The sequence below is a fragment of the Pelophylax lessonae genome (genome assembly GCF_965119305.1).
Source record: "Pelophylax lessonae genome assembly, chromosome: 10".
NCBI lineage: Eukaryota > Metazoa > Chordata > Amphibia > Anura > Ranidae > Pelophylax > Pelophylax lessonae.
Window position 1 is genome coordinate 76102797 of NC_138777.1, and position 27433 is coordinate 76130229.

At 42.1% G+C, this 27433-nt stretch overlaps 1 protein-coding gene across 1 annotated transcript in view; it reads left to right on the forward strand.

Annotated features, from left to right (window-relative positions):
* Nucleotides 1–27433, forward strand: part of B4GALNT4 (beta-1,4-N-acetyl-galactosaminyltransferase 4) — a 192209-nt gene that overhangs the window by 93582 nt on the left and 71194 nt on the right. The window contains exons 7-12 of the mRNA XM_082269845.1: nucleotides 1690–1790; nucleotides 4445–4512; nucleotides 18334–18412; nucleotides 20539–20605; nucleotides 22454–22594; nucleotides 22780–22889. Coding sequence (XP_082125971.1) covers nucleotides 1690–1790; nucleotides 4445–4512; nucleotides 18334–18412; nucleotides 20539–20605; nucleotides 22454–22594; nucleotides 22780–22889 — 566 coding nt within the window. The remainder of the gene's footprint in view (nucleotides 1–1689; nucleotides 1791–4444; nucleotides 4513–18333; nucleotides 18413–20538; nucleotides 20606–22453; nucleotides 22595–22779; nucleotides 22890–27433) is intronic.

The window sequence follows — 27433 nt, forward strand, 5'->3', positions numbered from 1 at the left end:
AATCCAGCTGACAATCCAGAGTTTTTTTCTTCTTTTCTTTTCTCACACGGATAGTAACCTTGTAAATCCCACCCTCGTCGCCACTGTTATATTCTCCGTGTTGTGAGAGACACAGGACTCTGATCTGGAACAACGGACGTTTATTCAGGACTCACTGTACACTCCAACATGCATTACAGGACAGCTCTGTATATCAGTGCATCTCTTACATGTCTCTAAGATGGCCACTCTGCCCCTTGACCCTTGTCATCACTCCTGGGTGGAGCCAGCCTTAAAGTAACAGTACATGTAAAACCCTTCAGGTATAACAAAGGTTTTACAGGCTGCTGTTTAAGAGGACTTTGACTGGGCTCCGGTTGTTTGGTTAAGCCCCTGTTGCCTGGTTGGCTAATGTTTAGCCTTGGGATTTTTTTTGGTTGTTCCCATCCCTCATGTTTAACACTGTTTTGGGACATCCCAATGGTTCTGAATACCAGAGGCTGTGTCCGTCCAAGAACGAAAGAGAAAATGGGACTTTTGACTTTTAGTAAAATCCATTTCTCTGATGTTCATTGACGGACACAGCACCCACCCCTCTGTGGAGTTGTAATTCTTCTGACACTGCTTGTAACAAAACTGAGTAACTATAGCAGAGAAAGGGAGTATACCCTCTGGGACTGCCTATAGGCGTAGCCAGAATATTTTTCTGCCTAGTGTCCTACTCCTGTAGGGGACAGTATAACCCAATGGTCATGAAGTTCACAAGCTGTATCCATCAATGAACATCAAAGAAATGGATTTTACGGTAAGTAAAAAAAAAAATGTTCTCTTCCGTCCACCGACGGACGTAGCTGCTGCTTTAAATCTTAGATGTGTAATAAGCCCCTCCCACTAGTAGTGACAAGGTAGAGCCAAAGGCTTTGACATGCCCAGGGGGGTCCCTGGGTTATTACCCCTGGTCTCACCGTTGCATCTTCAGTTTAGTTGCAAGCAGTAAATAATAACCAAAGCCCAACTCTTCAGAGAAAAGAGGGGTGGGAGCTACGTCCGTCGGTGGACTCAGAGAAATGGATTTTACAGTAGTAAAAAATCCAATGTTCTCTTTCGTCCACCGACGGACGTAGCTGCTGCTTTAAATCATAGATGGATGGGACATCCAAAAGCAGTAACCACTGAGGGGTGGGGAAAGGACAAACTTAAAAGAATGTAATTCCCACGGCTAACATAGCCAACTATATAACATGGAGCCCTGAGATCTATTGGAGCAAACCGATCTGTGTTTCACCATCTAGGGAAGAAAATATCTCCGCTCCTCAACCTCCTATCTTTAAAGCACACATTTATCATACTGCAGCTCTAACAATGCACACACATCCTTTTTTTTGAGCCTGCAGTTCAACTTTAATAAATAACATAATTTAGGGTGAGTCTTGACATTACCTCACTGATGTATTCTATATTTTTATATTGATATATTAGGATAGAATCTTCCAGTCAGCTTATTTTGTGTCTTTGGATGCCCAGCCGTATGCAGTTATTGCTGTCTCTTCCCTCCTCTGTGATATTGTTAAATTTGATAATGTGTTCCACTTTTTTTTTTTTACATAAAGATGAAGCATATATAAATAATTAATTGTTATCCTGCACTCTGTTCCTTGCACACATCAGCATTTTCAGTTTTATCTTCTGTATCTGGTCTCTCTCCCTCAGGTGATTACCAGTTTGCTGTGGCATCAGAAGATAACTCAGAATTTTGGCTTAGCACAGAGGAAAGTCCATCCAGTGCCCAGCTAATAGCCTACGTCGGAAGGGTGAGTTATGATCAATAAAACAGGAAGAGTAGAAAGTTTCTGTGCTCTGGGTAGGTTGAATATGTACCTTGTTTTCCACATTGTAGCTGGTAGCTTGGAGTTAAAGTTGTCCTTCAGTTACAGATTGCCAAAAACATAATCCTGCTACTTACAAATATAGTGCCTTGAAAAAGTATTCGACACCGCAAACATGTGGAAGAAGGTGCTCTGGTCAGATGAGACCAAAATTGAACTTTTTGGCCCAAAAGCAAAACGCTATGTGTGGCAAAAAAGGAACACTGCACATCACCCTGAACTCACCATCCCCTCTGTGAAACGTGGTGGTGACAGCATCATGTTGCAGGGATGCTTTTCTTCAGCAGGGACAGGGAAGCTGGCCAGAGTTGATGGGAAGATGGATGGAGCCAAATACAGGGCAATCTTAGAAGAAAAACTGTTAGTCTGCTAAAGACTAGAGACTGGGGCGTAAGTTCACCTTCCAGTAGGACAGTACAGCCAGAGCTACAATGGAATGGTTTAGATCAAAGCATATTCATGTGTTAGAATGGCCCAAAGTCCAGACCTAAATTCAGTTGAGAATCTGTGGCAAGACTTGAAAGTTGCTGTTCACAGACACTCTCCATCCAACTTGAGCTATTTTGCAAAGAAGAATGGGCAAAAATGTTACTCTCTAAATGTGCAAAGCTGGTAGAGACATCCCCAAAAAGACTTGCAGCTGTAATTGCAGGGAAAGGTGGTTCTACGTATTGACTCAGGGGGCTGAATACAAATGCACACCACACTTTTCAGATATTTATTTGTAAAAAAAGTTTTAAAATATTTATAATTTTCCTTCCACTTCACAATTATGTGCCACTTTGTGTTGATCTATCACATAAAATCCCACTAAAATACGTTAACGTTATTGGTTGTAACATGACAAAATGTGGAAAATTTTGAGGGGTATGAATACTTTTTCAAGGCACCGTATACCTCCTGTTAAGGTCTTAGGGATTAGATAACAATAGTACAAGTAGCAGTACTATGAAATGGCAACAGCCAGCCAGCCTTGTGAAATGACAGTTTTCTAGCAATCATGCTGATCCAAAGGCTTTGATACTTCCTGAGGCATCAACCTCAGGTATATAGATCGGGACTATCTAATCTTTATTCCAGTTGAGTGACTGAGGACTGGTCTAGATAAAGAGTATTAGCAGCTAAACCATAGTAGACCTCTATGGTGTTTTTAAAATAACTTCAGGATTTCCATACTTTTTTGCCCAAATTTATTTTCCAGTCTGACATTATCAAGCTCTGATGAAGGTGACCTCTTGGAACCCCTAAAATGTGTTGGCAGTTTTAATGATGTTAAGTGCTATTTTACACTGATCAGTTTTTTAGTTAAAAAAAGCCGAAGAAAAATGCATCCCTTTTTAAACCCATGGAACCTTTCACACTGGTCAGTTTTTGGCTGCTTTTACACTGCAAAAACTCAGAATCTTATGCTTTTTTTTTTTTAACTGAAAAGCTGATCAGTGTGAAAGGGCCTTAGCATACCTCAAACACACACCAAAAATGCAGCATGCAGCAAGCATGACTTTAAAAGGCAAATTAAACACAACTGACCCCTTTTTTTTATTTTTTATTTATTTGACTGAAAAACTGATTAGTATGAATGAGCCCTAACTTTGCTGGATAAGTATTATCTGGCCTTTCAACAGTATCTTGGCAATCTTTTACTATACTAATGCAAGTGATCGCTAGGCAACTATTATAAGCAAAGCCCCATATTTCTCTCACTTTTACAGTTGCTCCAATTTGGGATTTTGTTGATGTGCAGCCATTGGTAGGAATTAATATACTACTTGTAAGATTGCAGACATAGAACACACAGAAAAGCATTGTTCATTGCAATTAAGACTTGGTTCACACTGTTGCAATATGATTTTGATCTGACTTTCAGTGTGATTTTTCTAATGCTACTTGAATGCAACTTTGATAAGGTTTATATACTCTATGGCAGTGGTCCTCAACCCTGGCCCTCAGAGCCCACTAACAGGCCAGGTTTCTAAGATAACTGAAATACATCCCAGGTGATATCATTTGCTGATCAGTGATTGCAGTACTCTAGTCTGCATCTCCCCAAGGTAAGGCTGGCCACACACTATACAATTTTCTTGTTCAACTTTGCTTTAGATTTACCAAAACCATGTGATATAGGGTCAAACCTAAACACTTTCAATTTGTATGTAATCAGACAGGCCCTTGCACTACATAGTTTAAGGTAAATCTAAAGGAAATTGAATAAGAAAATTGTATAGTGTATGGCCAGCTTAATACTTAAAATCTGGCCTGTTAGTGGGCCCTGAGGACCGGAGTTGAGGACCACTGCTCTATGAGGCCAAATTCTAACTGGAATCGCACCAAAGCAGTATAGGAACCTTTTCCAAACTTGCTCCATGCTAAGTCACATTGATGTGAGCAGACTCCATTGAAAAAATGGGATTTCCATTGTCATGCGATCTGTGCGACTCAAGTTGCATCTGAAATCCTACTAGTGTGAACCAGACCTTAATGGGAGTTTTTATCATTGCTTGGAGTTTTCATATAGCATGTTTACCAATTACTCAATAATTCAATAAAAAGTTCTAAAAGGACATTTATTTGCATTTTAGGTTGGTTCAGAGTGGACAGCCCCAGGGGAATTTACAAAGTTTAGTTCTCAGATGTCTAAGCCTTTCAGGTAAAGAAGAATCATAAATGTATATTTAAAATATATGTATTTTGGCTCATTTTTGGGCTCCATTCTTAAAGGGATAAATGTGACATTCATTGGTCAATGTTTGGTAAACCGTTGACTGCATTTTAAGTCCTTTTCCAGCAAGGTTTACCTGCAGTCGCCAAATTGAGTAACATCTACCAACGGTTCTCTCATGTTCGGTGGAGCCTGTTTATTACCTGGCGAATGTTACTTTCACTGTACTCTACTCTATTTCTAAATGTGTTCTAAAGGTCTGCAGAATATTGGTCCTTTTGCACGTAGTAGAGATGTGGCTCCAATATACAATAATTTTCATTTGGAATAGATTCATCTTTTTCATAACACTTTTTCAAGTGGAGATGAAAAGGAAGAAAAGTCTCTCGGTTGTCAACAGCTTGATTTGGTTTCAGCTTAAATTCCTATTTTTTCCATTAAGTGTATGTTACCTCAACATTTTTTTATTTCTGATATGTGTCTGTGTTACCATGTACTTGTATAAAAAAAAGTATCCTGTTTTCTTTGCAATGCTTTCTTTGTGTGAATTACCTGGTGATACTGCCAGTCCCCCTGCTATTTCAGATTGACCACACTAGGCATAGAAGCACATCTATTGTGTATGTGTGTGTGTATATGTATATGTATGTATGTATGTATGTATATATATATACAGTACGGAGAGATAGACAAATATATATATATATATATACTGTATATTACACACACACTTGCAAACTTATTCACAACCCTTCACCTTTTCCACAATTTGTTATGTTACAGCCTTATTCCAAAGTTGATTAATTTTATTTTATTCCAAATTCTACAAACCATACCCCATGATAATGTGAAAGAAGTTTGAAATCTTTGCAAGTTTAATAAAAATAATCCCATGTTCATAAGTATTCACAGCCTTTGCTCAATACTTTGGTGAAGCACCTTTGGCAGCAATTACAGCCTCAAGTCTTTTTGAGTATGAAGCTTGGCACACCTATTTTTGGGAAGTTTTCCCCATCCTCCTTCTTCTTTGCAGGACCTCTCAAGCTCCATCAGGTAGGATAGGGAGTGTCGGTGCACAGCCATTTTCAGATACCTCCAGAGATGTTCAATTGGGTTCAAGTCTGGGCTGTGGCTGGGCCACTCAAGGACATTCATAGAGTTGTCCCAATGCCACTCCTTTGTTATCTTGGCTGTGTGCTTAGGGTCGTTATCTTGTTGGAAGATGAACCTTTGCAACAGTCTGGTCCTGTGGCTTGGGAGGAGGAATACTTCAGCCCAGCTGTTGAGAAACCCTGCTATAGAAGATTGTGCATCAATTTATCATATTTAGATAAAACTATTAAAAAACATTCAAGGACAGACTGTCAGGGGCTATGTACAAAATCCAAATTGTGTATATACTGTATCCTGTGAGTTTTATAAAGTTACACCACACATTTATTGTACGTTTATTGTACATTTTATGAGTTTGCTTGCCAGCTTCCCTTTATGTTTTGTGAATATCTGTTATCTTTAGAAGCAAGATACAGTGCCTTGCGAAAGTATTCGGCCCCCTTGAACGTTTCGACCTTTTGCCACATTTCAGGCTTCAAACATAAAGATATAAAACTTTAATTTTTTGTGAAGAATCAACAAGTAGGACACAATCATGAAGTGTAATGAAATTTATTGGATATTTTAAACTTTTTTAACCACTTAAAGCGGAGTTCCACCCTGGAATTTTTTTTTTTTTTAAAAATACCCCCGGGACAGTCAGGGCTAGTGCATTCCACAATGGCTAGCCTCTGATCTGTCCCGGGTTGCACTTACCTGTTAGGACAAATACTTACCTTGAAAACGTCTTGTCCAGCGCTGCCATCTCAGATGTGGGCAGCTTGAAGCCAGCGAGATCCTCTTCGGCGTCCTCTTCCGCCTTCTTCGGTCCCACGATGCCCTGCGCCGGCCCGCCGTCACTTCCGGGTCGCGCGCGTCATCCCTCCACAGCTTCTGGGCATGCCCAGAAGCTGTTTAGAAGGGGATGACGCGCGCGGCCCAGAACTGACGTCGGGGCCGGTGCAGGCGCAATGATTCCTGGGAGCTATGACGTTCAGCTCCCAGGAATCATTGCAGAGCCAGGAAGTGACGACGGGCCGCGGCCGAGGAAGGAGGATGAAGGAAGTAAGGTAAGTATATTTTCTTCACTACAAGGTAAGTAAAAAAAAAAAAATGCGATTAGCCATTTCTTTTTCAGGTGACCCGGAGCGAGAAGATGGAGTTAAGTATAAAATGAGGGTGGAACTCCACTTTAAGCCCCGGAAGATTTTACCCCCTTCCTGACCAGGGCCTATTTTGCGATTCGGCACTGCGTGACTTTAACGGACAATTGCGTGGTCGTGCGACGCTATACCTAAACGAATTTGACGTCCTTTTTTTCCCACAAACAGAGCTTTCTTTTGATGGCATTTGATCACCTGTGCGATTTTTTGATCATGCGCTATAAACAAAAAAAGAGCGTCGATTTTGCAAAAATAACAATATTTTTCACATTTTTTTATATGAAATTCCCCAAAAAAATGTAAAAATCAAAATTTTTTAACATTTTAGGCCAATTTGTTTTATGCTACATATGTTTGGTAAAAAAAATCGCAAAAAGCATATTTTGATTGGTTTGCGCAAAAGTTATTGCGTTTACTAACTAAGAGAAAGATTTTTGTCATTTTTTTTTTTTTTTTTGCGGGACTGCGACATTGCAGCGGACAGATCTGACCCTTGACTGAAATTTTTGACACTTTTAAAGGGTACCAGTGACGTTACTACAGTAATCAGTGCTATACATATGCACTGTTACTGTAAAAATGACACTGGCAGTGAAGGGGTTAACTTTATTTGAGAGGGAGGGGTTAAGTGTGTCCCTAGGGCGTCTTTCTTACTGTGATTGGATGTGGCTTGATGTGTAAGAACAGAGATCAACGGTCCTACATAGCAGAACCGTGTGATCTCCATTCTTACACAGGGAAGAATGACAGGCGGCTTTGTTTACATTAGCCGCCTGCCTTTCTTCCAGTGTAACGGACGATCGCGAGTGCCCGGCGGACACCGGGTCCGCCGGGAACAAACGCGGGGGGTCCGTGTCCGAGCGGGAGCGTGCCTCCGGCGGCGCGCGCTCGCTCGCTAGAGCCTCACAGGCTAGCGACGTACCCCTACGTCGCTTTGCCTGTGAGGTGCTGACCGCCGCAGTAAATAGTTGTGCGGTGGTTGGCAAGTGGTTAACAAATAAAAAACTGAAAAATTGGGCGTGCAAAATTATTCAGCCCCCTTAAGTTAATACTTTGTAGCGCCACCTTTTGCTGCGATTACAGCTGTAAGTCGCTTGGGGTATGTCTCTATCAGTTTTGCACATCGAGAGACTGAAATTTTTTCCCATTCCTCCTTGCAAAACAGCTCGAGCTCAGTGAGGTTGGATGGAGAGCGTTTGTGAACAGCAGTTTTCAGTTCTTTCCGCAGATTCTCGATTGAATTCAGGTCTGGACTTTGACCATTCTAACACCTGGATATGTTTATTTGTGAATCATTCCATTGTAGATTTTGCTTTATGTTTTGGATCATTGTCTTGTTGGAAGACCAATCTCGGTCTCAGTCTCAGGTCTTTTGCAGACTCCATCAGGTTTTCTTCCAGAATGGTCCTGTATTTGGCTCCATCCATCTTCCCATCAATTGTAACCATATTCCCTGTACCTGCTGAAGAAAAGCAGGCCCAAACCATGATGCTGCCACCACCATGTTTGACAGTGGGGATGGTGTGTTCAGGGTGATGAGCTGTGTTGCTTTTACGCCAAACACCTTAGCGCCGAGTGGGTGAGATAAATAGGCATCCCTTTGTGGTGTGTATGCCAGTTTCCTTACTCATTTTTCTAGTATAACGTTTTGCATTGTTACCAAAAAGTTTGATTTTGGTTTCATCTGACCAGAGCACCTTCTTCCACTTGTTTGGTGTGTCTCCCAGGTGGCTTGTGGCAAACTTTAAACAACACTTTTTATGGATATCTTTAAAGCGGAGTTCTGGCCACAAAAAAAAAATTTCAATGAACATAACCCCGGGACAGTCAGGGCTAGTACATTCCACAATGGCTAGCCTCTGATCTGTCCTGGTTCGCACTTACCTTTTAGAAGAAATACTCACTTTTAAAATTTCTTCTCCAGCGCTGCCATCTCAGGTGTGGGCAGCTTGAAGCCAGCGCGATCCTCTTCAGTGTCCTCTTCCGTCCTCTTCGGTCCCTCGATGCACTGCACCAGCCCCCCCGTCACTTCCGGGGCCGCAGTGTCATCCCTGCACAGCTTCTGGGCATGCCCAGAAGCTGTTTAGCAAGGTATGACACGCCTGAACCGGAACTGACGTCGGGGCCGGTGCAGGCGCATTGATTCCTGGGAGCGATGACGTTCAGCTCCCAGGAATCATTGCAAAGCGGAAGTGACAGCGCGGGCCGCGCGGCCGAGGGAGGAAGTGGAAGAAAGGTAAGTATTTTTTTTCTGCAATTACAAGGTAAGTAAAAAAAAAAAAAATCGTAACTTCCCATTTCTTTTTCAGGTGACAAATAGGAAGCGGATGGCCCAAAATCGACTATGAGATTTTGTGGCCGGAACTCCGCTTTAAGAAATGGCTTTCTTCTTGCCACTCTTCCATAAAGGCCAGATTTGTGCAGTATACGACTGATTGTTGTCCTATGAACAGAGTCTCCCACCTCAGCTGTAGATCTCTGCAGTTCATCCAGAGGGATCATGGGCCTCTTGGCTGCATCTCTGATCAGTCTTCTCCTTGTATGAGCTGAAAGTTTAGAGGGACGGCCAGGTCTTCGTAGATTTGCAGTGGTCTGATACTCCTTCCATTTCAATATTATCGCTTGCACGGTGCTCCTTGGGAAGTTTAAAGCTTGGGAAATCTTTTTGTATCCAAATCCGGCTTTAAACTTCTCCACAACAGTATCTCGGACCTGCCTGGTGTGTTCCTTGTTCTTCATGATGCTCTCTGCGCTTTAAACGGACCTCTGAGACTATCACAAGTGCAGGTGCATTCATATGGAGACTTGATTACACACAAGTGGATTCTATTTATCATCATTAGTCATTTAGGTTGAATCATTCAGAGATCCTTACTGAACTTCTGGAGAGAGTTTGCTGCACTGAAAGTAAAGGGGCTGAATAATTTTGCACGCCCAATTTTTCAGTTTTTTATTTGTTAACAAAGTTTGAAATATCCAATAAATTTCGTTCCACTTCATGTTTGTGTCCCACTTGTTGTTGATTCTTCACAAAAAATTACAGTTTTATATCTTTATGTTTGAAACCTGAATTGTGGCAAAAGGTCGCAAAGTTCAAGGGGGCCAAATACTTTCGCAAAGCACTGTACACATGCAGTGATCCCTCAGCAGCTGACTGTTATGTATAGATGTTTTGCTGACACTGATCTATTGACTGGCTTCTGACAAACTGTCATGCTGGAAAACTAGCATTCAATCAGCACATGCAGTCAATGGCTGCAGCACTGATCTGTGTATTGTGATGGGGGGTAGTCCCTTCTGTTAGAGGGCGGTGGGAGAAATCCCTTTTTTCAACTACGTGTATTCCCTACTTTAGCCTTCCAGCAGCCTCTAGACAGTTGTGTGTTGCTCCTTTCTTGTTTTAATTAAAGTTGAGTTGGCCTACCCTTTGCAGCCATAACAGCTTCAACTCTTCTGGGAAGGCTTAGGAGTGTGTCTATTGGGAATATTTGACCATTCTTCCAGGAGCGCATTTGTGAGGTCAGGCACTGGTATGGAAAAGAAGGCCTGGCTCGCAGTCTCCGTTTGAATTCATTCCAACGGTGCTTTATCGGCTTGGGTTCAGGACTCTGTGCAGGATAGTCAAGTTCCTACACCTCAAAATCATTGATCCGTGTTTTTTATGGACATTGCTTTGTGCACTGGTCCAAATCATTTGGTAGAGGGGAGATTATGGTGTTGGGTTGTTTTTCAGGGGTGGGGCTTGGCCCCTTAATTCCAGTGAAGGGAACTCTTAAGGTGTCAGCATACCAAGACATTTTGGACAATTTCATGCTCTAAACTTTGTGGGAACAGTTTGGGGATGACCCCCTTCCTGTTCCAACATGCCTGCACACCAGTGCACAAAGCAAGGTCCATAAAGACATGGATGAGCGAATTTGGGGTGGAGGAACTTGACTGACCTGCACAGAGTCCCGATCTCAACCCAATAGAACACCTTTGGGATAGAGCGGAGACTCCGAGCCAGACCTTCTCCTCCAACATCAGTGCCTGACCTCACAAATGCGCTTCTGGAAGAATGATCAAACATTCCCATAGACACACTCCTAAAACTTGTGGACAGCCTTCCCAGAAGAGTTGAAGCTGTTATACCTGTGAAGAGTGATCCAACTCAATATTGAACCCTACAGACCAAGACTGGTATACGATTAAAGTTAGTGTGTGTGTGTGTTTGTAAAACATCTTGCATTTTTGAAATGTCACTCATGACTGCATATGTTACGATGCAGCATGTAATGACATGTCAGCAGAAGATATATAACCACAGTGTTAGCATTGCTTTACTAGCACTTTCTTAATTTTAAGCTGCTATTGACTGAAAAGCTTAATTCAAAAGATTGTACAAGAGCACTAGGATGGTGAAAAAAAAACATGTGTCTGTATGAGAATGACTAAATAAATATAATGGGTGAGCTACACTTCACTGTTATTAAATGAGAAGAGCGTCCATACTGCAGAATCTGTGTGACACTGCAGCTGTACCATGCTAGCTCTAAAGCTAAAGCTCTAAAGGCAGCCGATCAACTTCTCTCTACTGCTCTCCTTGACCATCGATTGAACGAAAATTGTTGGCTCCCTGCTCTACCAGCCAAATTTTGATCCATCCATGGCCAGCTTAAGACTGAGAACTGAGTGATTACTTGACCGTGTTTCATTCTGCGCTTGATCTCCTGGCAGCGGAGAACAGTTACTTTCAGTCATTACTCTCCACTCTTGATTCTCCAGTAAGTAATAGCCTACAATCAGTTGAATATGGATCACAGGAAAATAAAAGTAAATGTACTTCTGTGATCCAAAAGACAAGTATGGCCAAAAAAAGGTTTTACCATGCTTCTGTTAGCTGGGTTTACAGGTTTCACCCCTTGCTCCTCAGTCTGCTCACTCGGATACCATTTAAATCCATGTTCGCAGGAAAGGATGTAAATAATGGGCATACCATGCTCCACTGTTGCAGACTGAAAAACCTCTTTCTTGTGTCATGAAATAATGTTTTTTTTTTTTTGTGTGTTTCATTTATTTTTTTACACAAAAGTGATTGGAAATCTGGAAAAACACCCAATAACTTTTGCTAAACTATTTTTGCTTTAAAAACTTAAGCTGTCTCTAATACCTCTAAAAAAGAGAACTTAACACTACCTTAGTATATGGTTACATAGGGGCATGTCAGCCCCATTTTTCTGAAAAAAATTAAGTAAAAATGATTTAAAAAAAAAAATCATACACCCATACTGGTTGTAAAAACACTTGTAAATATATTTTATTGTCCTAACGCTGATCACAGGTATTCCCATGCACATTACAGATAAAATAATTTTTAAGATCTTTAGTTTAAACCTCAACTGATGAGGCAGAAAATGTTTAAATGCATCTTCTTTTTACAAATTGGATATTTCACTATTTTGCGAGGATATAAGTCAGCTTTTTATTGTTGTGTCTGTGTAGAGAATTTTCTTTCAGTTTATGTCTAGTGAAATTGCTGTCACCCTGACTGAAAGTGAGGGTAAATCTATAACCGAGACCCAAATAGCAGTACAAATCCTGTGGGAGTCCTGAGCCTTTCCGAATATATCCAACACAAAAATGGACATACAATTTCAGTACAAAGCGGGCACAGACGGGGGTCACAAATACACAGCTTTTCAGATCCTTTACTAAGATTGAAAAGACTTCAGTTCTGATTAATTATCTTTTTACCACAATTCTAAAGAGCAACAAGAGTCATTTACCTGGCACTAAATATCACCATCTTTGGAATAGAAAAATAAAATTAATAGTTAAGCAATTACCTCTAGTGATTTACATAAGCTATATCTTTGATTTAAAGCATACAATTTGACCCTATAGATCAGTGGTTCTCAACTCCGGTCCTCGGGACCCACCAACAGGCCAGGTTTGCAAGATAACTAAATTACATCACAGGTGATCTCATTTGCTGCTCAGTGATTGTGGTATTCTAGTCTGCATCCCCCAAGGTAATACTTAAAATCTGGCCTGTTAGTGGGTCCCGAGGACCGGAATTGAGAACCACTGCTATAGATAACTTTCCTACTGTTGTTCTGGTTTCTGTTATTCTGCCCCATTGATGCTATTTTCTTCTTGTTTCAAATGTATAATAAAGTAATGTGCATCTAAAGCTCTTGGAAATTTAGAACTCTTAGAAATGCCTTGACTTTATTAAAGTGGTAATAAAACCAAACCTTTGTGTTAGTTTACCAATCATTAGATGTGGTGGCTGCATTGGTTTATTTATTTATCTTCCCTTTGTTTGCACCTGGTGATCTGGCCAGTATTGTAATGCCTCCACAATGGAAGAAGGAGCAACAGAGACACCTTTTGGATAGCATCATTGATCTGGGGGATGGGAGAGTTGGATGTACTAGCAGACTTAAGGCCCGTACACTTTATGAGAATATCAATATGAAAATTTCATACAACGAGTGATCGGCCGATTATCTGATCGTTAGTATAGTGCATTCGACAGCTGAATCTGACTTTTAAGGAGACAAAAAGTAAAGGTGCATGCTATAAAAGTTTTATCGTATGTGAACACAACGTCTGATTTATCATTTGATTAGTACAGTTTTCGTCCAAAAAAAAATCAGAAGATCAAGACTACGCATGCTATGAAATAAAGAATACATTACAAAACAATTCAACACATGACATCACTTCAGACGTTGTATTCTGTCATACGAGAATTTTCGTAAGTTGAGTAACTGCTTCACTTTTTCGATGTGAGACTAGCATGCAGCAAAAAACGGATGATTAGTCGTCCGATTCTCTCATCGTATGTATTAGGCTTTAGATACATTATTAAATAGACGCTCACACTTTTTAGGCTGTTACAGCAATGGTTTTGTTCCTTTTGGGATAAAGGTTTTACGTACGGTAAGTAAAAAAAAAAAAAAAAAAAAAAGCTGACCATTGTAAGCACCCCTGTCAATATTACATACTTTATCTCATGCCTCTAACTGATACATTTGTAGGACATCGTTTTCTGTTGAAAAACAACAAACTTACTGGCAGGATCACCAGGTAAAAACAAAGAAAAGGGAGCCAAAAAAAAACAAATTACCATAACATGTAAGAATTGGTAAGCTGCAATATAACGTTTGCTTTTGGGTTTAATACGGCTTTAAGTACCACTAGAATTCTAGCATACAAATGCAGCTCCAGTCTGCTAGTCTTTAGGCATCTTCTTCACTTTCCCTGTCAAACAAATGATGCGGTTTCTCTCCTTTCATCTGTTTTTCTAGCTGCAGGATACGCTGTGCCAAGGCAGTGTTCTCATTCATAATTTCATTAATGTGCATTGCATGCTGGGTAAGCGAGTAGTCCATGTCATTGAGAAGTATTTCTGCTTCTTGAAGGCGTGGGGAGAACCCTTCTAGTTTCTTGTCAAGGGCTGTCAAGGCTTCTCCCAGAGCAAAGAGACGATCCTCTAGAGGGTGCCAGCGTTCCCTTACACCTTCAGGGGTTATTGAATCTACATTCACGTGGCCTGCATAAGGTATAATGAGGTTCTCTGAATCTGTACTTATTGTCACCTCGTCGAGTGATCCCATTGACACCATCCCTATGCTCTCTGTGAAAGGGTTTATATCTATTGTGCCTGCTGACACCATAGGGATTACGCTGATGCCAACTGTTCCAAGTGTCAATGAAGCAATGTTTACTGCACCCAGTTGTAGGCATTTGACAGGGACAGAACCCATGTGCAAATCAGCACCTGCCATGGCTAAATTAATTGACTGTAAAGATGAAGAACCTATGCCAGTTGCCCCAAGTATAAGATTGTTGCTGCCTACTAAGGACAAGTGCAGAGATTCCATTGGCGCCACACTGAAATCTGAAGTTCCCACATCAAATGTTTCTATATACCCTATTCCTGGAGATAAGGAATCACATGACACTAAATTTATTTCATCGGTACGCAGCTCTGGCTCCATCAGCTGTCGTTGCATTATCCATGAGTCACTTTGTACAGAGTTAATGTCATCTGTGCTTACATTTAGAGAACCAGAACCTAATCTGGATGAATCACTGGAATCTCTTGTCATGCTGCTTCCTGTATCCCCTTGCTCTGTGCTGTTTTCTGTCCAGTTTGTGATATGTTCCCATTCACTATCCAGCTGTAATTCATTTGATTCAGTGTTCATACCTGCAGCATTGTCCTTATGGAGATCCCTCCATTCCATTGCAAGAGACAAAACATCCTCAGCTGTCCCTTTTCCATCAGTTTTCTCTGGCTGCAAGGACTTTTCCTCCTCTGGTAAAGCATTCCTTGATTTTGGGGCAAAACCTGCAATACTCAGTAATGCAGCATCACCAATACTAGTTGTTAAATCATTGCTGTCTTCAAAAATGTCACCAGTTTCCTTCCAGTCAATTGTTACGAATGACTCTGCATTCTCCGTACTCACAACATTCTTTATGGGGCAAGAAATGACTGGATCCATTTTGCTGCCCTCTTCCTCATCTCTCGTGTCTACAGAGTTGTTGTGAAAGAATAAATCCTCCATCTCTGCATGAGGAGTTGCAATCAAAGCACCTGATTCCTCGATTAATGAGCCTTTGTGCCAGTCTCTAAGCAGACTGTACCCATAGCCCAGCAGGAAATGCGGTGGCTTTATCCTGCCTGGCCCCCTCCCTGCTCCTATTACTATTCTTCTGTTTCTGCTGCTCTCCATTTTCCTTGCCCTTGCCCAGGTATTATTTACAATCATAAAATCCTCTTAACCCGATTACGTGAGTCATACGGATGCTGTTAGAGGATATGCAAGAGATCTTCAAATGCACAGTCTTTTATCTGGCCTTCACTGTGTGTACCTTCCTACTTTATAATGATTTACAGTACATGTTCATCTTTATTATGTGACTTTTTGTAGAGCGGTTATTGAGAAGAGCAGGACAACAAATAGTCTATGATTTTGTCCTGCAATCTATTAGACCGGAGTTACCTGTGTGTGCTAAATTGCAAATCTAAACCAGAACCTTTTTTTAAAAGCAATAAATCATTTTCACACTACCCTGTCTGTACTGGGCTAGTGCACTGTCTATATCCTCCAATGTTTTTTGCAGCTTAATTGGGGGTGGGTGCTGGAAGGGTGCTCACTCCAAGTGGAGAATGTGAGAAGGGACTGTGGCACCATGAGCCTGCTATGGAAGCTAACTGGAGTATCATCAGCAGTGTTTTCTGCTCTTAAAAGGTACTGTTTTAAAATTGCAGTGCTGGTAAAGGAATAGCATAAAATTAGTAGTAAAGGCAAAACTTCACTTACTCTAAACCTACTCCCATCCACGTTCTAAGCCTAATCTATCTAGCCCTGTAAAGAAAAGATTGCTACAATTATTTTGCAGCCACTCTGGTCCAGTCGAAGGCTGAGCTGTCAGTGGCGGATTCAGTGTGTAGCAGAGGAAGCTGACAATGGAAGCCCCATGGTAGGTCAATGGGTGACGTCACTTCCCAGCTGTTGCCGTCTTTCTCCTGCACACAGAGGGCACCTCTGGAGACCAGACCAGAGCGGCTTCAAAATGGGTAATTATAGCGAATGTTGATGGAAGGAAGTTTAGAGTTAGTTAGGTTTTGCCTTTACTTCCACTTAAAGTTATACTCCATCATCGCCCCCCTTCCTGTTTTTTTTTTTTTTTTTTCTTTCTATAATCTCCTGCCTCTATGTAGCTACTCACTACCTACATGCATCTACTCCAGAGATGGCCGAAAGGTATATCTAGAAGTAGGTTTACTAATGGTGACCACAATGTCTAAGCAGTGTGTGGTGAGATGACCAGTTGTAGCCTCCACATTAATCCTGTAAAACAGGCTGATGGCATAGAAGCACAATAGGGAGATAAGGGCACAGTGTTGTTGTCCTATAACAGGAAATGCATGAACAAGGACTTTCAAACCCAGATCACCAAATATTATTGTAATAAATGCTGTGCATTAAAACATTAAGAAAAAACTTTTGAAAATACAATAATGTGGGTTAAAGCTTATGAGACTTTACTGATTGGGTTTACATATACTTTCAGCTCTATGTAGCTACTCACTACCTACATGCATCTACTCCAGAGATGGCCGAAAGGTATATCTAGGAGTAGGTTTACTAATGGTGACCACAATGGACAATGTCTAAGCAGTGTGTGGTGAGATGACCAGTTGTAGCCTCCACATTAATCCTGTAAAACAGGCTGATGGCATAGAAGCACAATAGGGAGATAAGGGCACAGTGTTGTTGTCCTATAACAGGAAATGCATGAACAAGGACTTTCAAACCCAGATCACCAAATATTATTGTAATAAATGCTGTGCATTAAAACATTATGAAAAAACTTTTGAAAATACAATAATGTGGGTTAAAGCTTATGAGACTTTACTGATTGGGTTTACATATACTTTCAGCTGTTTAAATCTAAGCCACTGTCTTAAATATATAAATGGATTGAAGTTTCTTTCCCAGGCCTGACCTGCTAGTTATTCCATAACAAACTTCCAAAAGGAGAAGTATGGCCAATGCTTTTTTGACACTACTTTGCCTATGGATCACAGGAGTGCACTTCGTTCTGCACTCCTGTGACCCGTTTTCAGCCGACAGCAGGCTATAATTCCGCTGTCGGCTGGCGTCACTCAGCCAGTTCAGGCTCTGGATCTATCCTAACTTTACAGTCAGGATCCATCCAGATGACTGGAGCAGGGGCTGGCTCAGCCTCTCGGTGATCCACTGGGAGACTGAGCCAGCCCCTCCAAATCCTGGCGCTCCAGTGAGCGATGGTGGGACAAAGCAGGGAGCCGGTGACTGACAGTCACCGGCTCACTGAAGACCAAGAACTGAGCGATGAGCGGTCTCTGATTGCTCAGTTCTCAGACTTAGTAGCAGCAGGGGACAGATGCAGCATTGGAGCGATACTGCATCCATACCTCTGTTTTAGTGTTCCTTGGCATTTTTTTTTATTTTCTATGCAAGTATTCGTATCTTTTTCTTAACTGTATAAAATTGTATTACTTTTAATACATTTATATATTTTGCACTGGCTATTGCTTACATTTTACTGTTATGTTATACTGTTTGTTTATTGGTACATCTACTGTATTTGTGAATAAGTACATGCATGTATTTATTGCTGTTGTCAAAGAGCTACTATGTAAAATGTTGTATTGCATAAATGCATACAATTATAATAAAGAATCTAATCTATTTTTGTGATGCTTGAATGGCACAACAAAGACCAACAGAAGTATAAAACAGAATGTTTCAGTGTATTCCTTTAAGCACAGCCAGCTTTAGAAAAATGAATGGAAGAGAACAATTCATATATGTATTTGGAAGCCCTGATGTTATTGATGTGACATTATGAATTGCTCCTTCACAGTAGACTTGGTTGAGCTACACATCTTGTAACTGTCATGTAACTGCTGTGTGGAAAGTTCATACAATACTTGTGTAAAGAGAGTGATCAATTTTATGTGCTGTTCTGTATTCATGTTGTGAATCCCGCTTATTTTCTGTCGTAGATTAATGAGTTCCAGACGCTATTACTTTGAGCTACTTCACAAGCAGGACGACCATGGCTCAGATCACGTGGAAGTAGCAGTAAGTACAATGATAAATGCATTAAATGGGCAAAAAGAGAAATCTTTGAGGTTGGGGGAGGGTTTTTAAAGATCACCTAGATCAATATCCTTTGCTCTAAAACATGTTGCATCTTTTTCTTCTACATACTGTGTATGCATTCATTTATAGGCTTCCTCCTGTGATTTTCACAAAAAAAGCTTAAAAAGAGTACGCCGGGTGGCCTATTCCTTTAATTCTCTACACGTAGATAGCATCCATGTAGGCCCTCACTCTTTTGACCATCTTTGCAACAGTGTTCTTGTTTCTTGTTTTTCTAAAGCAGCAAAAACTATGTTAATAAAAACTAATTTGGAAAAAAAAGTAATGTATATTTTTCTAAAGTTTTTTTCTAACAGCTGAGTATTTTTTGGATGTGTGTAGATCTTCCTCTAATCATAATTATAATGACAACATTATATAGGTATATTTTTTTAAATCTGATTCACTCTAAAATGTGGCAAAGATAACAACAGTGCAACACCTTTAAAGTAAAAGTAAAGGTAAAACTTTTTATTAGTTTTGGATACAGTAAAGAAGGATTAGATTACGTGTCAGGTGCTTTTTGCTGTCTGCACCCCCAAATAGAGATTCACCTTCTCTATTTCTCATGTTTACTATAATCACCAAAAGTGAAAGAGAAATCCCAAAATTTGGGTTATCTCCAGAACAGAGGGGAAATCATCCAATGGGGACACTAGTTCCCGTTTTGGCTGTATGACAGGAAGTGAAGGGAAATCCCCGTAATGAGACACAGATGGCAGAAAAAAAAACTGATAGGCCTCTTAACCCTACACTTTCTCTATCCAAAAATGTGGGGGGGGGGGGGGGGGGACGTTTTTTGTTTTTTGGTGCTACTTGAAGTTGCTTGTACACACACAGATTTTCTAACAGATTCCTCCATCTACACTACACCACGACTGGCCAAATCTCCTGCTGTGGCTATTGTATTTTTGACAACCAGCCCTGCCAGCTGCCAAAATACCCACACAATAGAATGAGGTCAGGGCTCTGACTATTTCATCCTTGATACAGAATCGATCACTCCTGTGTTTGAGCCATAATCCTGTGGCATGACACAGCTTTACTTTGTTAGTTCAAAAACATCTTGACAATCTGCTATAATTTGGTTTTCATTGGTCTCTCAATGAGGTCAGGCTGTCCATAACCTGTGGGAGCATAGTATATTCTCTTCCCTCCCCGACCATGCTTAACCGTTGAGATGAAGTGTTTTAGTGTTTGTATCCAGTTTTTTATGTTCACTTCCTGATATCAATCCTTAGTTCGGGGAGGCAATCAATCCCAGATACTTTTTCATTAGTGTGACATGGGGTGGTAGAGGGCTGAATTCTGTTTCAGGAACTGAATTTGAGATTTGAATGGTTCTTTCTAAAACTGGGTTTGTATCTTGTGGTCACATTGGTAGTTTAATCTGATTACAGGTGAGCTTTACATTTAAACATTTATTTGTTGAGATGGTCATTACTAGCATGTCTGTAGTAGTCCCAAAAGGCTCTATATTGCAGCAGGAGTTGCAGCATTACAAGAACTGGTAAAACAATTTTAGACTGTTGTAAGATTTCTGTTTAGCCTGGGTTCACACTAGATGTGGTGTGAATTCACAGCACATTCACTGCGGATTTGGCACCGCATCTACGTCGCAGTCCGTCCATGCAAACCAGTTGGGGAGTGTATGTAACGACAACTCGCAATCGGTTTGCAAAATGCTGCGCGATTTGCAGAATCGGATCACATTGATGTTGGACACCCATGCGGTCGGATTTCTGGTGCGGACAGAAAAGGGTCCTGCACCAGTTTGGTGCAAATGCAGTGTGAGTTGAGCCATAAAAATCCATTGCTCAAATCGCACCCCGGTCACACTGCATGTAAGTCGCACAGGAATGTGCTTCAATTCCAGTGCAGATTACATGCAGTATGTTGCACCTCAGCAATGTGAACCCAGGCTTAGTGTTTCATTTGTGGGTTTGTCCAAAATGACCTGATATTCCTCAGTGTTTTACTTTGGGTAATGTGAAGGAAGGTTGAATATCGGCAGGTTGTGTGCACCCTACCTGTACCATGATTAAAATGTATTTTGTCTGTTTTAGTGGCGTCTAGCTCTCCCTGGCACGAAGTTTGAGATTGTGGACTCCCCATACTTGTCTCTCTATACAGGTAGAATTCTGGTATTTATGGCTGAGCTTGTAATCTTTTTCCTTAAAGGGACAGTTGCTAAAACAAGGAAAATGCTTACTTGCATAGTATACATTTTTTTTTTTTTTTTATTCATTCTTACATGTCTGTTTTACTTCACAATGTTTCCAACAATATATAAATATTTAACTATAAAAAATCCATTATTTAACAGAGTAAGGAAGGTTTAGAAGCCATGTCAGGTACTAGACATGGGCTAAACACCGCCTGTTCGATTTGCAGCAGAACTCCCCGATTGGGGGGGGGGGTGTAGTCTTAGTTTGCCAGTAAAGTGGTGCATCTGTAGCATATGTAGGACACGCTGCAGCGAAATTTCAATTAAAAAAAAAAGCAAGATCGTATTTAAAATCACATGCGTTTGAAAAAAAATGGCATGGCCAACCCCCCCATGCAGCCTGGCAGGTCATGAAGGGCGTGGCCGAGCAAGCGCCCCCCCCTCCCCCTGAATCATACCAGGCCACATGCCCTCAACATGGGCCCACCCCAAAGCACCTTGTCCCCATGTTAATCCCCGGTGGTTGTGGAGGTCTGGGGGCCCTCAGATCCCCCCCTCAATGTGAATGAGTATCGGGTACATAGTACCCCTACCCATTCACCAAAAAAGTGTACAAAAAAAAATAAAAACACAGACAAGTTTTGGACAAATCCTTTATTTTAAAAAATTGTGTCACTCAATGTAAATCCATCGTCAATCACGCCGCCCGCCGCATCTCCGACCCGAAAAAAAAAAAATGTCGCTCTGCCTTCTGAGGTGGCTGGCCACCAAATGTCTCCCCTGTTCTTTAACAGTTCCTATAAAGGTAAGGGCAGGTCCACCGACCCAGCATGCACCAGTCCTTGACGTTACTGGGGGGGTGGGGCCACCTATATAAGAACTGTCAAAGCACAGAGGAGGCATTCGGCGGTCAGTCGTCCCAGAAGGGGGAGCATTTTTTGTTTTTTGGTCCAGCGGGCACTGTGATTGACGATGGAATTTTTAAAAAAATTTTAATAAAGGATTTGTCAAAAATTTTAATTTTATGAGATGCACCTGTATACTATGGAGAATGCAACAGTAGAGTGGGAACACTAAAAACTCCAAAGCAGACCCAGGAACTATGGCAGCGAGATCTTACTGCTTAGGTGCCTGGGAGAAACAAATGAGTCAACCTCTCAGACACCACCTGACTTATAGGTGGACTGATGTGCAAACACCCTGAAACCTTACAGTCCTGTTATAAGGGTAACTCATGGCCATGAGGTTTCTGCTAGTATGGATCTTGGGGTGCTGTAATCGGGGAATTGTACAGACAAAACAATTGTGCTTTACTTACACTACTTTTTTCAGTCCCGTAAGATCCCCAGGCAGAGACATAATGACCAGTGCCTTGGCATTGCATTATAAAGATGTCTACAGTAAAAAATATGGGTTTAGGCCTTAATATTGTTCAGCAGGCCTTATTTTGAAGATCATGGAGTTGTACTTCTGGACTTGATTTACCTGTTCGACAGAATACTATGCCCTGTTAAGTAATCCCTAATAAGTGACAGAAGGGAAGCTCTATGCAAGGATAGGATATAATCTGCTAGTCAGGAATGAATTCAGTTTCTGGTGGTTCGGTGGTCCACTCAGACAGTCATGTATAGGTACTTTAACCCTGGTCCCAATGTGAGTTTTCACTAAAGGGTCCACTATGATTTATTACACACCTACAGGCAGATAATAATGCTAGTCCTAATTTAATTAAAAAAAAAAAGGAAGATGGAAATGGTGCCTCTGTAAGTTTTGATGAGCTTCTGAAAAGGTTTACCCTTTTATCTCTTTTCCAGATGAGACTTCTCACAAGATGAACGAGGTTTCCCACATCCCACGCACTCTTTCCAGTGTTGCTAGCCACCATCTGCCACCGGGGAGGGAGGAATCTGCTGCTGATATTTTAAAAACAGACCCTCGGGACACTTTTTATATGAGTAAGTATGCTAAATGTAAAGAAGATTGTGGAAGCTGCAAGGAGAATTTCACCTATCAGGGCAAATGTGTTCAAACCTGTTTAGTGACTAACCAGCTGTCTGCTTTATTCCTGTCCTGCTGTGTAGATCCGAGCGCTTCGCTGGCTGCGAGGAATGTAATGTCTGATCTGTTTATCTATTTTCAGCCCCAATGATCGAGGAATCCAAGGTAGAAAATGTACTAGTTCCCTGTGCGTACAATCCCACCTATGTTGTGAAGGATTTTCCCATTGCACGTTATCAAGGCCTGCAGTTTGTAAGTGGATGTGATTATCAGTATGACTAAAGAGCATTTGCAAAATTGACCGTAACCTGAATGGGAGAGTTCTAAAAATAACACTAGACCTGCATTAACACCACCCCCTCGTCGGCTGGAATTGCAACATCACTGACACTGTATTTATCATGCTTCATTGTGAGTTAAATACAAGCTTTTGGTGTGCGTCCTTTTTTTGTTTTTGTTTTTTTACAGCAGGAGCCAAATTATTATTATTATACAGGATTTACATAGCGCCAACAGTTTGCGCAGCGCTTTACAATATAAAGGGAGATAATACACCAACAGTACAGTTCAAAACAAGAGAGTTAGAAGAAGGGCCCTGCTCCTGCGAGCTTACAATCTAAGAGGGAGGGGCTGATGAAAGAAAAGGTAGTAACTGTGAGGGATGAATTTATGAGGGAAATATAAGAGTTGTTTTTGGTTAGCTGAAGGCAGTATATGCCTCCCTGAATAGATAAGATTTCAGGGACCGCCTAAAAGTGGACAAAGTAGGAGATAATCGAACACATTGGGGTAGTGAATTCCAGAGGATGGGAGAGGCTCTGGAGACGAGCATGGGAGGAAGAGAAAAAGGGAGCTAGAGAGTAGAAGGTCTTGGGAGGAACAGAGAGGACATTTTGAGTGATATTTGGAGATAAGATTAGTGATGTATCTTGGGGCAGACTTGTAAATGGCTTTGTATGTTATTGTTAGTGTTTTGAATTTTATTTTTTGGGAAATGGAAAGCCAGTGGAGGGATTGGCAGAGAGGAGTGGCCGACACTGAATGGTTGTTAAGGTGGATGAGTCTGGCAGAGGAATTCATGAAAGACTGAAGAGGGGATAGCTTGCGGAGAGGTAGGCCAATGAGGAGGGAGTTAAAATAGTCAAGGCGAGAGATAACAAGGGAGTGAATAAGTTGCTTAGTGGTGTCAACAGGTAGAAAGGGGCGTATTTTAGAGATATTTCAGAGGTGCAGTCTGCAGGATTTGGACAGGGAGTCGATTTGGAGCTGAAAGGACAGGTCAGAGTCCAGGATTACACCTAGTGCCCTGGCATGAACGGAGGGACTGATGATTGTATTATTGATCTTCATGGAGAAGTCAGGTGGGGGGGTTGGGCACGGGCTGGAGGAAAAATTATGAGCTCAGTTTTAGAAAGATTGAGTTTGAGGAAGTGGTGTGACATCCATGCTGATATGTCAGTTAGTAATGAGAGAGGAGACTGAAGGAGTGAGTTGAGGAGTAGAGAGATAGATGTGTGTTTCGTCAGCAAAGAGGTGGTACTGGAAGCCATGGGAGTTTATTACCATACCAAGGGAGGAGGTGTAAATGGAGAAGAGAAGGAGCCTGAGGACAGAACCTTGCGGTACCCCTACGGAAAGAGGAGGTGGAGAGGAGGAAACCGAGTTATAGGTCACACTGAAGGAGTGCTGTGATGGGTAGGAGGAGAGCCAGGAAAGAGCAGAGTCTCGAACAGTGGCGGCTGGTGCTCAAAATTTTCTTTTTGGGGGGGGGGGGGGGGGCGCAAAACTGAAAAATGGAATAGGCATTGCTTTGCGGCAAAAAAAACACTGTAAAAAAATTGCGTGACTTTGAGGTCACAAAAGTGTGAAAGGGGCCTTCAGTAATCAAGGTATAGTGTTCCCCTTTTCAATGCAGAGTGACCAGCGTGCCCCCTTTCAATGCAGAGAGACCAGCGTGCCCCCTTTCAATGCAGAGAGACCAGCGTGCTCCCTTTTAATGCAGAGAGACCAGCGTGCTCCCTTTCAATGCAGAGAGACCAGCGTGCTCCCTTTCAATGCAGAGAGACCAGCGTGCTCCCTTTCAATGCAGAGAGACCAGCGTGCCCCCTTTCAATGCAGAGAGACCAGTGTGCCCCCTTTCAATGCAGAGTGACCTGCGGGCCCCCTTTCAATGCAGTGACCTGCGTGCCCCCTTTCAATGCAGAGAGACCAGCGTGCCCCCTTTCAATGCAGAGAGACCAGTGTGCCCCCTTTCAATGCAGAACGACCAGCATGCCCCCTTTCAATGCAAAACGACCAGCGTGCCCCCTTTCAATGCAGAATGACCAGCGTGCCCCCTTCAATGCAGAGAGACCAGCGTGCCCCCATTCAATGCAAAGTGACCAGCGTGCCGTGCCCTCCGTCAATGTAGAGAGATCATCGTGCCCCCTTTCAATGCAGAATGACCAGCGTGCCCCCTTTCAATGCAGAATGACCAGTGTGCCCCCTTTCAATGCAGAATGACCAGCGTGCCCCCTTTCAATGCAGAATGACCAGCGTGCCCCCTTCAATGCAGAGAGACCAGCGTACCCCCATTTAATGCAGAGTGACCAGCGTGCCGTCCACCCCTTCAATGCAGAGAGATCATCGTGCCCCCTTTCAATGCAGAGTGACCAGCGTGCCTGCTTCAATGCAGAGAGACTTACCTGCAATGGCGGCTTCTCCTCAGTTCCCCGCATCTCCTCGAGTCCTCCCACCACCTCCTCGGCCAATAGCATGCGTTCTCCTTTCGGCCAATCAGGAGGAGGATCCATGTGATAATAGCGTATTTCGCTATTGTCACACAATGGGTGGGCTCGGGGCGCCCCGGGTCCACCCTTTTCTGAAGCCTATTAGAGCCTCTGGCTCTAATCGGGTGATTAAAAAAAAAAACCCCATTGAACTCCATGCGTCCGGCGCCCCACATGTAGATTAGGGGGCCGGACGCATGGATAGGGGGGGGCGGCCACTGATCTCGAAGGCGAAGAGAGGGAAGTTTTTTGAGGAGGAAGGGGATGGTCAACAGTATCAAAGGCTGCAGAGAGGTTGAGTAGTATAAGTATGGAGTAGTGGCCATTGGTTTTAGCAGTTAGTAGGTCATTAGTGAGTTTCAGTAGGGCAGTTTCAGTGGTGTGTAGCAAGCGAAAGCTAGACTGTGAGGGGTGAAGATTGTTGTTGGTGAGGTAGGAGCTAAGACTGTTGTAGACAAAGCTTTCTAAAAGTTTTGATGCAAATGGGAGCAAGGAGATGGGTCTTCAGTTGTTCAGGCTGGTGGGGTCCAGTGGGGGGTTTTTAAGTATGGGGGTGATCAGGGCATGTTTTAGAGGGGAGGGGAATGTGCCAGTAGAGAGGGAGAGATTAAAGATGTGAGTGAGGGAGCATAAGATAGAAAAAGAGGGGGGCTGTTGTAGATGTGAGGGAACAGGATCCAGGGGACAGGTGGTTAGGCGGGCTTCTGAGAATACTTTAGAGACCTCTTCGGTAGTAGCATCTTGTTTTTGAAGTAATTGCCAATCTCATGAGCAGTGAGCGAATTACTAGGTGGAGATGGTGGTGGAGAAAGTAGAGCGTTAAAAATAGGGAAAAGACAACGAGGAATGGAGGACAGAGTATTCATGAGGGTGACAAAGTAGGCTTGTTTGGCAGCATGGAGGGAGGAATTGTATTTTAGAAAGGTAGATTTATATTTAAAATACTTTATTTTTCTTTCTTTAACTCTCACTGTGGCACACTGTGATGCATTGTAATGCGTTGCAGTGTGTTATGGTGCATTTAAATGCAGTGTTTTACCAATTGGGGGTGAGTTAAGATTCACACATCAGAATCAGCGGAACAGCAGAGCTATACAATGGGGCTCCCTTTCAATCACTATGAAGGCCTATTCACAACACATTTTTTGGGCTGTGTTGCTCAATGCAAACCCTACACAAGTGTTAATCCATTGTTTTTAACAATGCCAGTTCACACCAATGGAGAAAACAGAACACTGCAATTTCAGCACGTTCACTGGCACACACACACCCTCTGATTGTACTGCTGCAGCCTTTGTAAAACTTCCATCTTCAGTTATATTCTGATTACATATCGTAAAGTCCCAGCAGGATAAAATTAGCACCACCATTACTATGGATTTCAAATTATGTCTGTTGGGAGTTTTCTTGTAATGTTCACATATTTTTTGGCAGAATACATTTTCTGTGTCAATGTTTTAATGTCTTTTGCAAAAGTGGAAAGATAACATTACAGCAGGTAAAAGGGAAAATGTAAGGAGTACCCTCGCAAGGGGCAGCCTTATGGTGTGATATACATCTATACATGGTTCCTCAATGTAAAAATTGTACATAAAGATCACATTAATGTACCATAAGCAAGACAAATCCGACTTAATGGGCTGCTTTGGTTCTTGAAAGGGGACACAAAATGATATCCAATTTATAAGCCCAGGGAACTCCCAAAAGCTCAGGAAAAAAATTGATGGTGACTTTTTGCTATAAAACCGAACTCTGTTAAATATAGAGGACGTGGGTTGTTTTACGAAGGGCAAATTGGCTATTCACTTTGCAAAAGAATTTGCACTTTGCAATAGCATTTTTCACACAAAGTGCATCCAGGGGGAATCACAGCAGGCAGTTGCTGGCTGTGCAGGGAGACGCAAATAGCTGCAGCTTCTGGCGACCTGTCGTTACGGTGAACAATGCCAGCGGCCGCACCTGCTATGACAATTCGCACTGGCACTGGGAAACTGCTGACTTTCGCCATTCAATCATATGCAAGCAAAA